The 14,167-nt window shown below is 44.3% G+C and overlaps 2 protein-coding genes across 2 annotated transcripts in view; both read right to left on the bottom strand.

Moving 5' to 3' along the window:
• Nucleotides 1–367: 367 nt before the first annotated feature.
• On the bottom strand, nt 368–8,996 carry tcaim (T cell activation inhibitor, mitochondrial). The gene is made up of 11 exons (XM_031868592.1): nt 8,920–8,996; nt 8,252–8,351; nt 5,734–5,863; nt 4,811–4,961; nt 4,471–4,726; nt 3,952–4,074; nt 3,479–3,576; nt 3,309–3,400; nt 2,985–3,217; nt 2,139–2,270; nt 368–2,000 (listed from the first exon to the last, which is right to left on the bottom strand). Exons 2-11 carry the CDS (start codon nt 8,284–8,286, stop codon nt 1,775–1,777), a joined length of 1,476 nt encoding a protein of 491 aa, XP_031724452.1. The 5' UTR covers nt 8,287–8,351; nt 8,920–8,996; the 3' UTR covers nt 368–1,774.
• A 2,189-nt stretch (nt 8,997–11,185) lies between these two features.
• Nucleotides 11,186–14,167, bottom strand: part of gpd1l (glycerol-3-phosphate dehydrogenase 1 like) — an 8,492-nt gene continuing 5,510 nt past the window's right edge. Inside the window, exons 5-8 of the mRNA XM_031868593.1 lie at nt 14,004–14,116; nt 13,279–13,515; nt 13,082–13,188; nt 11,186–12,379 (exon numbers count right to left, since the gene is read on the bottom strand). Of these exons, the coding sequence (XP_031724453.1) occupies nt 12,283–12,379; nt 13,082–13,188; nt 13,279–13,515; nt 14,004–14,116 (554 nt within the window). The 3' untranslated portion in view covers nt 11,186–12,282. The remainder of the gene's footprint in view (nt 12,380–13,081; nt 13,189–13,278; nt 13,516–14,003; nt 14,117–14,167) is intronic.

Genomic DNA, 14,167 nt, shown 5'->3' with positions numbered 1-14,167 from the left:
CCGATACTAGTATCACTAGTGCTGGCAGCACATCCACACTGGGCCACAGGCAGTGAAGCAGGATGGACTCCATGGTTTCAAAACTATTGTGATTTGTGTTTCTTGCGACTGCTATGGATTCAAGCTTTGGGTCGCCCCCACCCCAAGCAGGAGTGAGCTGGCCCATTGTGGACTTGGTCCCTTCCTAAACCGCTCCCACACCCTTCTTGGATGGGGGCTGGGTTTATTGGGGATTTAAAGGTGACCGCCCACTCCAGAGAAATCCGCCGTACAATCAACGTGCTCCAGCCGCCGCGTCCAACTCCCCGTCCGTCCGCAGTCCAGGTCTTTCTCACACACAATAGGTGTCACAATAAACAGTCAAGTCTGATGTGAGCACTTTTATTTGAGAGGAACATTGCTGTTTCACAGCTGTGGTACCGTTACAAGGTCCAAACCCGCCTCCCAGTGTGTACAGAGCTTCGAGTGATACGAGAACTCAGGACTCAAAACTGCACAGCAGCATCTGAAATGTCCAAAACATCTCCATCCGGTGAAGTGTCCCACCATCGCACATCTTAGTCCACACGCTGCATCACACAGTTAGTCCTTTCCCCTCTATGCACACAACGTAACGTAACAAGGTCTTTGTAGAAGGTCTTTGTTAATGTTCCTGGATTGTCTGGCTAAGCAACGAGTCCTCCTGTTCTGTTTTATCATCACATAAATTACAGTTACATTCACATGTATATAAATACAGTTGGATTTTCGAATTTAAATCAGCATTTCATACTACAATAGTAGCAATATTGATTATTTACGGGCATCAGTGTCAGAACTCCAACGTCTGTACTTTCTGAAACAGAAACTCTGACAACTAACACGCACCTCACGCTGTGATTGGTCAGGTGTGAAAGCAAGCTGGGTGTGAACTCCTCTCACAAGTTGTTGTTGTTTTCATTCGTCGCACTAATACTTTGATCACATTCTCACGTGAACTGGCGAGTGCAACCCAGCGAATGTCTTTCAGGACAGACGGCGTGGAGGCGTGCCGTTATGTTGCATATTCACATATTCATTGTCACATTGCCGCAGTGAAATGCAGATTTGAAGCAGAATATTTCGTTAGATTAAAAAAACGTGTCGGGAATTTCAGGATTGTTTACTTTCACTCAGCTTCGCTCACCTGCTCAAGTGGGTCCGTCAACCAGAGTGAGTTCCAACACACTTATAGAACCATCGTCTAACCCTTTCTTGGTGCACTCCACACAACAACAGAACTATACTCACTTTGTCAAACCGTGCATGTTAAGGCCTCAACCCTGGTCTTAAATAAAGCTTCAGTGATATTGCACCTCTGCCAGTGTTACCCAACCTTTCTGGATTAAAGGCCCCTCCCCCCCCCACACACACACACTTATCACAATTCAACCAAACAATATTTGGTTCTCAGACTTTTAATTTTGATTCCTGAAGCATGGATTTTTTTTCTTCTTCTTCTTCCTCTCTTGTCAATCATTTTGCGTCCCCTGAAGGGTCCGCACCCCCTGGGTTGGGAACCACTGACCTTAGCTGTCAATCAAATTCTCCTATTTGGCTTCTCCGGTAATAAAGTGGATAAAGTGCTTCTTGACTGTCAGCTTGAGTTACCCACTGAACATGAAATCTGGGGTGACCACCTGACATCTAAAACAACATCCTGTTAAACGTTGTCTGAACAACATTAAATTGCTAAAAAAAAAAAGAAAAGAAAAAAGATTCTTTCCAACAGCTGGACTGACCGTGTCCCTCCAGCTCAGCTCTTCCAGTCCCAGGGGACACACAGGTCCCCGTCCTGCATGACTGAGTAGAAGTGAGAAACACAGATGTGGAGGCCCTGCATGAGGGGGGAGCGCTGCTCCACCAGCCTTCTGCAGCACAGGATCATCTGGCTGGAGCTCACACTGGGCTCCTTGGACAGACTCCTCAGAGACAGATTCTGGAGACACAGCTTCACCACAGCCTCCTCCTCTGCCTGCAGCCTGGAGAGAGAGAGAGAGAGAGAGAGAGAGAGAGAGAGAGAGAGAGAGAGACACAGACAGACAGACAGACAGACAGACAGACACTCTTTTCATTTAATTTATTGAAGTTCAGTTTCAGTGACTCAGGGTTCGACTCACTGGTTTTTGTGTTGGGTGCGCTGTCGGGCCTCGGGGGCGTGGCTCTGGAGGAAGACCTGCAGCTTGGGGGGGTCAGCGTTGGTGGGGATAATGAAGTGCCCCATCTCATGAAGGCTGGGGTTGGAGCGGTCACTGTGAAGGACACAAACGACAGTTAACGAAGCGGTGATTACAATTCCCGATCTGACCTGACGATTCTGATTTTGTCCCATTCTGAAGAACTGTAACCGACAGCAAGGCTGCAGACTAACTCTTTTATGACAATAAGTTCAGTTTAAGGGACAAATACATAGAGAATTGCACAACTCTTATCCAATAGTGTATCGCAGCATGTTTTGCTCCTGCTAATTTCCAATGCCCGTCCCCATAGTCGGTGTAAACCATCAACACTTCTAAATGTTATGCTTTCTTATTGTCATCTACAGTGGTTATATGAAAACACACAGTTCCAAAAGATTAGGAAATAAATAATTGTATCTATATTTAAATGTGTGTTTGATTAAAAGTATTTGGAAGTTAAATAGGTCCTAATTACCTAATATGTATTTATGTTGCTGTGAAAACATTCAAGTTTCTCACGCAATTGAGTATAACCTGGTAACGTTAGCCGTTAGCTCGGTTCTAATCAGAACTGTGCTAGGGAGAGACAGCATGTTGTCTGTGTGTGTGAGCTCAGTAACACTATCCTAATAGGAAATAAGAGACTCATCGGCCGATCAGCTGAAAAACGTGTGTTTCTACTCGGCTGCCGATCAATCGGTGCATCTTAATGCTGCCCTACTTAATAAAAATACACAGCAGCGCGTCGTGTGGTTGAGGCGCTAGGGAGGTTATGGGACGGCGTACTTCTCCAACAACATGGTGAGCCCCTGCAGGCTCCTGGGGTGCAGGCGAAGGCGTCGGGACATCAGGCTCTTGTGGAAGGTGCTGAGGGTGCCGTAGTGCTCGGCGATGGACTGGACCGGTCTCAGCCTCTCCACGTGGACCACCTGAGTCCCGCCCAGGAGAAGGCTGATCCTCTCCTTCAGCCAGTCCGTCTGCTGCTGCAGGCTGCAATAGCCGGGCAGCTGCTCGAAGAGCTGGAGACACACACAGGGAGAGGACGGCTCAGAGAAAGCAAAGAGGAAACACAGAGAACACTCGGAGGCAGACGCACTGCGGCGGCTTTACTTTGGTCCACTGGTGATGGACGTCCATGGTTCCCAGCATGATGTGTCCAGAGGCGTTCATCCCGGACTGGTCAGCAAACACAACAGTGTGTCCTGGGACACAAATGAATAATCGTGACCTCATTATGGATGAAAATCATCGTGGGTCTCATTATCAGCGAGGCTCCTTACCTTGCAGGTTGATCAGGGCCTCGGGGTTCTGCTGGGACAGTCGGCTCAGACTCTGCAGCTGACAGCACCTGTGGGACACTCCCCAGCTGCGCTGCCACCTGCACCACACAACTGATGTCACCGTCGTGGTAACATGCACAATGATTGTGACGAGTTCACGTACGGGCTTGAATTAAAGCGCAACAGTCCCCATAAGAGCCTTTACTGGTCTCTCATTTAAATCATGCTCTGCAGTGACTCACAGAGGAAAGCTTACTCCCTAATCCAGACTGGGCTGACAGAAGCAGTTCTTACGGCTCTTACCGTACATTCAAAGATTCTATTGAGGTTTACGAATGAACCCTCAGAATGACTCTCGTCATGTTTTATAATGCCAATCCCAGCTGACATTGGGCGAGTAGACACGTTCAAGTTGACAACAGTTTCGCTAGCAGCTCCCACAGCCCTCAGTAAGAGTTAGGGGCCAACAGTACCTGATATCGGACAGATCAAACTTGTGACACAGCTCCTCCTTCAGCCTGTTCAGCTCTGCCCTCCGAGGAAGACTAGCGCTGTGCTTCTTTGTCGCCTCGGGCTCGTTGTTTCTCAGCCACAAGCTGAGAAAGAAAAGGCAACATGAGATCAGTCTTGGAATTCTATAAAACTACTAAAAATCTAAATATTTAATGGTGACAAACCCACATAGAATGACCTGCTGTGTAGTTCACCTCAGCTGTTTCAAGGGTCTTTCAGCCCGTTGTTTTGGTTATACAGCCCATAACTTTACTATTTTTGAAGATGGATATCAGTCTCACGTCTGTGCGTGTTGGCTACAGAACGGTTAGCCTAGCTTAGCATGAAGACTGGAAGCAGCGGGAAACAGTCCAAAGTTCATACAAGCGTGCTGTAAAGTTGACTCTACAGACGGACAGAAATGTAAGAAACAACAGCTCTGCGCTGTGTACTGCATGCATGTGAGTTGAGCTGCAGAGCTGAGGTCCAGTGTTACTTACATGAGTGCAGGGTCCACTCTCTTGGCCTGCTGCAGCTCCTCCTCGGGGTCTCTGAATCCAGTGAAGGTGTAGTAGCTCTTGTCCCACTTGATGGGTCTGTAGAAAGGCAGCCCGGCCCCAGGCGGACTCTTAGATGTCTCCGCACTTGCCTTCGGCCCCTTCATGTGCTCCACGGGGAGGCTGCAGGACTTCAACACGTTGGTCACCGTGCTCAACACGTCGTTTGTGTGCAGGGTGAAACTCACTGACCGGAACCCTGCGAAACCAGGCGGGAGCTTTGTTAGATTTGTAAAGACGGAACTTGGGAATATCATGAGCTGTGTTTAAGGGGAAACTGTACCCGAGGCTAGGAGGTCCGGCTGCACGTCGCTGCTGTCCTTCATGTCCCGGACGTAAAAAGTGAGCTTCATTGGCTGAACTGAGCGGGAGCCGGGCTTCTGCAGGTTGTCCAGATAGCCATTCAGCCTCTTTAATGAATTCTCATTCACTTCCTGTGAAACACAACATTGAATGTCACACAGTCTGCTGAAGCCTCCTCTCTGCATGGTGATAATTAGTCCTGTGGTCTGACAGACTGCTGTCCCTGTTAACATGCGTCTTGGGTGATCCGATCACAAGGAGACCGCTACATCAGTACACACCTGGCATTAGACTGCAGGTGACCACTTGTGATCGGATCACACTTCCCCGCTCTATATGCTGATAAACACGTAGTAAACACATGGCTACATACAGCAGACTTTGTGACGCAACATTACAATCAAGAATTCAGGTACATTTTATAAACCTAAAAAAACAAGGTTGTTGTGTTAATGGCGGCCACCCGACGACAGATCTGTGACTATAAACAAAAAAAATACGGTTGTACCGACAGGGATGCGGGAGTGCACATAGGTAATGCGTCACGAGGCGGCGCAGTGAGACCCCGTGCCCCTTCCATGTCGCCCGGTGACACATTTGCGTACACGCAGCTAAAAGGACGTGGCCACATGCGGCCCTGACCACCTCAGAATGTGGTCTGAGTGATCGGATCTCAATGCCTTTTGGGTGCATTCACACCTCTACGTAAAGCGGTTCACCAGAGACACACGTGATGCAAGGTCTGAACATGGCCTGTGTTGGTTTGGTCCTGTTGCTACAAACACGAAGACTACTGACAATCTGAACACCTTGGAACGCCTCACGTCAGTCTACCGATAGTTCAATCACTTTACAGTATATCTATTTGGATTCTAAACAATTCATGATACATGAGAGACCTACCCTTTCTCTGGGATATTGGCCGAAGAAGTCCGGATGGACTGCAAAATAAAAGGGTCTGAGTGCGTTGACAGCATCGGCCCCTGACAGAGCTCTCTGATGGACTAAATGTGACACATGTTTCCTCTTCAGCCTGCAGAGGGAAAGAAAATATGGAAATGAACTGTCATCGGTGGTGGTATTGTCACATTTAATGTCTAAGTAGTTCTCTAACTAATGATTATGTTGACTGTTGATCAATCTAGCGCTGGCTTTTCAACCAACTGTTTACTCTTTACCCTTCATCCGATTCTATTCCCTGATGCTCAATGTTTTCAGGGATGGAAACTCATCAGGGGTGAAAGAAGGTGACAAAAATCCGAACCCCCCTCGGGGAAGTCCGGGATCAACATTTTATAAATATCAGCTTTAAAATGAGGATGTAGTGCATGAACTGACCCTAGAATGAATGAAATCTTACTGCTACAGATTAATATACAAATAAACAGTTAATATACAAACAGTGGTTCTTAACCAAACTCACTTACAAGTAATTAGTGGATGAAAAAGTATTCAGATCCTTCACTGCAGTAAAACTGCAAAAACCATACTGATGAAACAATCCACGACGAGTGAAAGTCCTGCATTCAAAACCTAAGTCAAGTATGGTAAAATCAGCAAGATCTATACTTAAAGTACCAAAAGTAGAAGTACCCTTGCAGTAAATAACCCCACCCCCACGCCCCTTGACCCCCACCCCCCCACCCCACGCCCCTAGGGTTCATTCTGTACACACGACATCATTGCACTTCTGTCCATCCTGGGAGAGGGATCCCTCCTCTGTTGCTTTCCCACAGGTTTCTTCCTCTTTTCTACCCGTTAAAGGGGTTTTAGGGGGAGTTTTTCCTGTTTCGATGCGAGGGTTCTGGGACAGAGGATGTCGTGTGTGTACAGATTGTAAAACCCTCTGAGGCAAATTTTTGCAAAAATAAAAAAAATTTAATTGAATGTGTGTTTTAATTATGTCATGCTTGTAAATCGTTGTTGAAAATTCTAAGTTGTACTACGGTCATGTTTAATATTTTAATGTGTAAAAATTAGTGCTGGGCAACGATTAAAATATTTAATTAATTGAATAATGATTAATCGCATTGTTATGGCAAAATTCAATAATGAATTCAAAAGTAGTGTATTGCTCACTTTTATTTTGAAAGTACTGCTATATGAACAAAAGGGCAATAACATTTGGTTTGTAAACACTTTAAACAAATAAGGTGCTTTTTAACAGCAGTATTCCCTTTACACAGTAGCAGTTAAAATACAGTTATAATGATTCTGATAATAGATATTCAGCCGGTGTACATAACTTTATCTTCATGTGTGTAATAGATGCAATTTGAAATATACACCTTGAAAACTGCAAACCTATCAACTTCTTTTTTTGTTAAATTCTCAGTAGTGATAACTAAATGATATGCTTATTATACATATTACAAACAAAACACTTTAAAAACTCGACAATATGTATTTTAATATTGTCACTGTTGTAAATTGTTTGATTGCATGATTTACTTTTATTGTGAAGAGCATGAAAACGGAAGTGCTTTTACTTTGAAGAGACAGGAAGTAGAATGGTACGTGTTCTTGACGCTAACAATATTGATGATAAGTAGAAAACCACATGTCAGGTGCAAGAGCGTGTTGTGTTCACTGTAACACTGTAATACTGCAGTTCAGACAGTAAAGTATTCCGTTCAAACGAGACATGTCTTGGTCCTCACGAGAAGCTCCAATTGACAACAGTCACGTTTGATCTGTAACGAGACGATCGCGCGCGCGCACACACGCGTGTGCGTGTGTGTGTGTTTGTGAGTGTTTGTGAGACAAGAGTGAACGACGGTGACGGAGTGTAGGAGGGGTTCTGGACCCAGGGGGGGAAGAAGGAAGTGACGCCACACGAACACAGCTGTTCACTGCTTGCTGCCTGGTTCTTGTGTTAAAAATGTCGCTTAATAATAAATAAATAAAAAACTGCGTTAACGCGCGATAATATAATTGTCGGCGTTAATTAATGAATGCGTTAACTTGCCCAGCACTAATTTTGACATAACATTTTTTTTCTTGCAACTTACGTGTATCCTCACGTTAATGATGCTTTTTGTGTTTTAATACATGTAGTTACTATTGACCTATTGTGTACACGACACTTTAATTTTCCAGCGTTATATTGTATACAGTAAAGGTCCTAATGTATATATAGTATTGTAGTTTTATAAGGTTACTCGTCTTAACTGTGCATCTAATTACATACATGGTGACATAATGTCACTGAGTCATCTGATTTACTCAATATGTAATCTAAGAATCAGTATGTCTGCCCAACACTCAACCACACGTTAGATAGATAGCCGTAGCTACAGACCTTGATGAATCCTTTAATCTTGGCCTTTCGTCTATAGCATCATGATATGAACTTATAGCTTAAGATGACACAGCTACAGTTCAACAAACACCATCACACCACGTGTCAAAGCACTGTTACCTGATGCTGTATCTCAGGAGGGAGTTGACAGACATTGCTGATGTAGCAGTCAACAGATGAGCATCAGATCATGGCCTCTGCAGCAAGTCAATCAGCAGTCCTGTTATCAAAGGACATGATTTTACACAGTACAGCTTTCAGCTGTATCCATTCATTCAAAGGAACTTTGATGAAGAACTTCAGGCAGCCAGGGCAAAATGATCAACTTTACACCACAAAGGGAAATCAATTTTAGAGTGTATCTGTTTAGTCCTCAATGATAAATACACCTTCTACACTACATATCCAAATAATAAGCAGTTTGGACTCCTCTGTTTTTAGCTGCTGTGTAGGCTAACTTGGCTAATAGTAGTAGCATGTATCCCTATGTATGATACACAATGCGCTCATCAAAAACAAATATCAAAAAATAAAGGCAAAATAATCACAGTGAGAAGGTGAGAGCTTCAGCTTTGTTTGTTTACGTTCTGTGACTTCTACTCAATGACAGCAACAAAACATGGCTCCTGTTAGCTTCTCCAGCTAACGTTAGCATACTAAGTATTAGCAGTGTGGGGGGGAATGGGCCGTCACTGTTTACCTATAGCGAGGTGGACATAAGTTACAAGTAAGGGTGGTTGTTAAATTGCTCACTGACAACAGACAGCAAGGTAACTCTGTGCCCTCACCGTGGGACCGCTAGCTTTACTTCGCCGTTCTGTTGACATTTTCCTTCTTCTTCTACTTCTTCTTCTTCTTCTGACGAAGCGGCCGCGCCATTCCGCCCCCTGCTGGACTCGAGGAGCGTTACGTGTCGGTGGCGAGTGATAGCAATTAATCCAGATTTAACAACATTAGAGGGTTTTATTTTTTTAAAAAGATGACCAGTTAAATGACCTGTTAAGTTACCATAATTTCATACACAAATGTTGTACTATGTACATAACTGTAGCCCATATGGCTCTACCATGTGGAATAACAACAATCAAAAGGAAGACTTAAGTCAATCAACCCTAGAATGAGAAAAAAACAAGTTATATTTGCTGACCGTCCAACAGGACATGACTGTCTTTCGAAGTTGAATATAATCAGGGAAAAGTTTGGTATAAAACCCTTTTAAATGTAATTTAATTGAACCCGTACAGTAATACCACTTCAGGGTTCAGATGCTCACCGGTGACAAACCGCAACACTTACATGTGTAGAAATACATTTAAAAAGAGTTGAACTTGAGGCGGCTCCGCTGCCGTTTTTGCCTTGCAGAGCCCGATACTATCAAGCATCTCTTTCATTCATTTCAGTCACATTACAGCTTTGGCTGGACCTGCAAAACTGTTCTCAATCTCAATAATGTTCCATACTTATATTTTGCCATGCTTCTGCCTTCTGTGCTTGTTGAATGGGTCTCACTATGTAAATGCTTTAAGCTTCAATCATTCACTGTATAAATGGTGCTCATGGATTAACCCATTGAATCTAAGCTTGAAGCACAGAATTCCTAAGAGTTAATTATCCGACTGCATGCACATGACAGCCACAGTAGACTGGTCGACTTACTTTCATCTTACACTGAATGTATCCAAAAGCGTTTGTGTGCTGATCTCTATCATGAGTCCATTTCTTCCTGAAATTAGAGTTAAGGACAGAGTGCAGGCCATCTATGTTAAGTATTTAGGTGTGATTGTTGACCCAATCTTGAAAAAGCTGATCAGAAACATCTCAAGAACAATAAGCACAATTTGTTTTTTTTCCAATTTATAAGAAATCAAATGAGTATAGATGCAACGCAGCTTTAAATGCACTCAATACTGTCACATTTACTGTGTCACCTCTTAGACATGTCTGTGTGTGTGTGTGTGTAAGCAACCAAGGAGTCTTTCGTGGATAAAGACGTTCTCGGATGGCAAAGTGAGTCATGTGACCTCAGTCCAACTGAGCATGTTTCACTTGCTGAAGATCGATGGCAAAAAGGCCCCTGAAACAAGGAAGTGAAGAGGGCTGCAGAGTGAAGAGTGAAGCTGCCACGTATCCGCCTTTTATTTGAGTTCACATGAACGTCTTCAGCACTCTGTCCCTGTTAAAGAGGCCCGGTTATATTCAGAGAGACGGATACGACTAACTGTCAAAGTGTTGATGGGACACCTCCAAGGCTGCCTATTATTCTATGTGTATTATGAATTGTGTGATGATGAGGGTTTAACATTTGACTCTCATCTCCTTTTGAAGTCTCTGACAGGCATTTGGGCACAGGGAAAGGGACACTTCTGCACATGTGCAGTAGACTCCAAAACACAGAACCAAAACCAAGAAGACTAGTAAGAGGAGAAGTGACGCGTCATATCAGTGGAGTTGATCCATAGACTGTAGATAAGAAGTGGACATAGTCATCGTGACATCACCCGTTGGTTTGTGGGACTCCCGCTTTTAAAGCCTCGAGTTTCAGCGATTTTGCCATCGCTATATTGTTTTTTTTTGCAACCGATAAACAGAAGTTATCATATTTGGGATGCGGAGGAACGACAGACGCTGTATACGTCTCTGGTAGCGGCAGCTACCTGTCAGTCACAAGGTAGCCCCGCCCTAAAGCATACCATGCCATTTTCTCATAGACTTCTATACAACCAGAGGAGTCGCCCCCTGATGGACATTAGAGAGAATGCAGGTTTTAAGACACTTCTTCATTGCCGTCAGTCGGCAGAACCAGAGGTTGCCGCCTGGGTAAAACATATGTAATGTCGGACGGTTACAGGAGCCTTTCGGCGAGTACAGACCAGATTTTTACCGCGCATGTGTTGTACCCAAACGATTTGACTTGTGACATGTCCTCTTTTGATTCTCCTTGGAGCAAACCAGAGAGAGAAATCGTTCTTTGGGTCAAGTGATAGGTACTGCACCCACTCCCACACACACACAGGAGGCGGCTCAAAAAGACATGAGTACAAGGTACACAACAGGTGAGATTAATGCTTTAATGGACACATTTCACTTTTACAGGACAAACAAAATAATTCAGGGTTCAAGCTGGTGCACAGCCGCTTCCCTAAACGTTCCAACGGGAAGCATCTGTGACAGACCCAACTGGACTGAGAGGACACTGAACCAAACAGTTACATAGAAGAGAACTCTATACAAGACTTCGACTTACTACTTCTTACTTGGCAACAGTTTGGCAGTTCAGAGAGAAACGCTCACAGAAACACACCTGATATATGGAACACTGAGCTAATGCTGGTTTATCCAAAGGCATGATTAACAGACATTTAAGAGGCAGAATATTAAAATGTATAGTGCTAGATGTCCCAGGAAGGATACTGTGAGGGTCGTTTTTTATTATTATTTTTATTCCTTTTGACAATGTTTAACACTAATGTATGTTCCCCTGAGTGGCAGTGAAAACGTACGAATACAAACCCTGTGAGGTTATAAAAATACTGAGACACACAAAGTAAATGTCCATTGCTGTTGTGCTTGTGCAGGACATAACTAACGTGCACCAGTATGAGCAGACTGGCTCGGAGTGGCTGATATTTCTGAGTCGTCTCAAGTAATGGACAGCACCTACATGTTGATATTTAAGAAAGTCACTAGAGAAAACCACTGTACTGTCACAGTAAGAAAACAGTTTCCATTTCAAATATCTGCAAACCTGGAAATGTTTGCAAAGGTTCGGGGTGTTGGGATATACCGGTACTGACGATAACTCTGATATTAAAGAAATGAAATGTGGATATATCTCAGGATATGAGACATCGTCTTAGATTTGGATATCGTTATATGGCATAAGTGTTGTGTTTTTCTGGTTTTAAATGTTCTATTACTTGCCATTACTGTCAACATTACTTGCCATATAGTAGTCACTATATCCACATCACTGATGATAATTTATCAAAAACCTCATTGTGTAAATATTTTGTAAAAATGGTGAATAGAGGTATTTGGTCCAAAATGATCTTTCATTCGTCCATATCGGTTTAACTAGAATTGATAAAGGTCATTGTCTTTTTTATGACAGCATTAGTACCTAAAGCTGAACCTTGGTGTGACTGTGTTGATCACATGTGCTCCGGGTGGCTCTGCAGGCAGGAGATCATCTCTTGGACCGGCTTCCCATCGAAACAAATCTGATAGACCGCCGTGAACAGAGGGAACCTGCGGAGAGAGGACGGAGAGAATCAGAGACTGGAGAGGGATCATCGGGAGGCACGCCGGAGCACCGATGGATCGAACGTGCTGTGTCAAAGCCCAGCCCAGTTTATACACATCAAGCTGAAGACCTTTACACAGACATGAGGTTTCAGGCTGGGCCTCAGCCAGCATTCGTAGCTATACCTACGAAAAATAAGGCAATGTAGTTCGTAGATGTCCTACAAAATCACTTTTTAAAACTATTTTTTAACTAGTATTTTACAATCTTTTTCTAAAACTAACCAGCGAGTATTTTTGTTGCCCAAACCTAACGGAGCAGTTTCCTGTGAAGACGGAAAGTTTATCTTGAAAAGACTGTGTGCAAGTAACAAGCGTAAATTGACACGTGTTGCCGGATTTTCGTAGGAAAACGCACTAAAAAAAGAGGAGTAACTTTGCATATTAGATCATATGAACGATTGTACGAGGATACGTTGGATGTTTACATCCATCTGAACATCTTACTCTTAGCAAGGAAGTGTCAAACTATTCCTGTAGCTCAGAATCAGAAACTGTTTATTGCCAAGTACCGGACACATACAAGGAATTTGGCTTGGTGACTTGGTGCTCTAAACATTGCTGCAGTAAAGAGCTAAAATGATACACGGAGCCCCTTTAAATGCCAAAAACAAAACTTCAGACAGATGGGTGGATGAATGTACGTACTTGTCCACCAGGCCCTTCTGTTTGAGGATGTGGTAAACCTCGGCTGAGGTGGCAGGACCCTGCAGCTTCTGACCGTTCAACATCTCCTTCTCCAGCTCCTCGATGCTCTAAGAGTGGAAATAAAAATAAAAAACATGACGCATGCAAAGTGTTTCACAGTCACGCTGCAGAGACATCAGACTCCGCGTTGCGCCTACCTTCCCCATTTTAGAGAAGGCCTCCGCCACTCGCCGGTTGCGGCCGCCGTAGCACGTGGTGATGAGGTCGGCCACGCCGCAGCTCTCCAGGAAGGTGGCCGTGGAGACGGTGCTGTTCTTGGAGAAGAGTTTGGCGAAGGCTATCATCTCCATCAGCCCCAGGCGGATCACGGCCGCCTTGGTGTTGTCGCCGCACTGCAGCCCGTCGCAGAAGCCCGCGCCCACCGCGACGATGTTCTGCTCCGGAGATGAAGACAGGGAGAGCACACACATTCACACACACAGTCCACTACGCGCACCTGAATGCATCGGCAACCAATGACTTGGACGGTGGTGGTGGTGTCGTCATCACACTGATGTTCCAGTTTAAGGTGAGTAGTAGTAGTACACCATTATTATAGCTAGATTACATCATTTGTTTTTATCACAGAGGAATAGAAAATCTCAAACACTGCTCTGAGACGCTGTCAGATACAGACACTTTTTTATTTCCTTTATAAAATTGCCCCGTTATGCTGAACACGAGTTCTTTTCTGTACCATTGTTGCCAGTTTCCCATTTGTACCACTGACATCCTGTGGAAAATAAAATTAAAATCTGATCAAAAACAGCAAGGTTCCAACACTTTGGATGATTTGACTACTAATAACCCTGATACACAATAATCAATAACTACAGAAACAGCAGTTTCCTCAGTCTCATGTGTGTTCAGTGTGCGAGTGTACCTTCAGCGCTCCACACAGCTCCACTGTATCAGCATCATCCACCACTGTGATTCTGAAGTTTGGAGTCTGCAGCAGCTCTTTGAACAGCAGGCCGTTCTCCAGAATCCTACTGCCTGAACACACACACACACACACACACACACACACACACACACACACACACA

This window comes from Anarrhichthys ocellatus, unplaced genomic scaffold, assembly GCF_004355925.1.
Source record: "Anarrhichthys ocellatus isolate YVR2014 unplaced genomic scaffold, GSC_Weel_1.0 scaffold43, whole genome shotgun sequence".
Taxonomy (NCBI): Eukaryota; Metazoa; Chordata; class Actinopteri; order Perciformes; family Anarhichadidae; genus Anarrhichthys; species Anarrhichthys ocellatus.
Note: the sequence above shows the minus strand (reverse complement) of the source record. Positions and strands in the feature narration are given on the sequence as shown.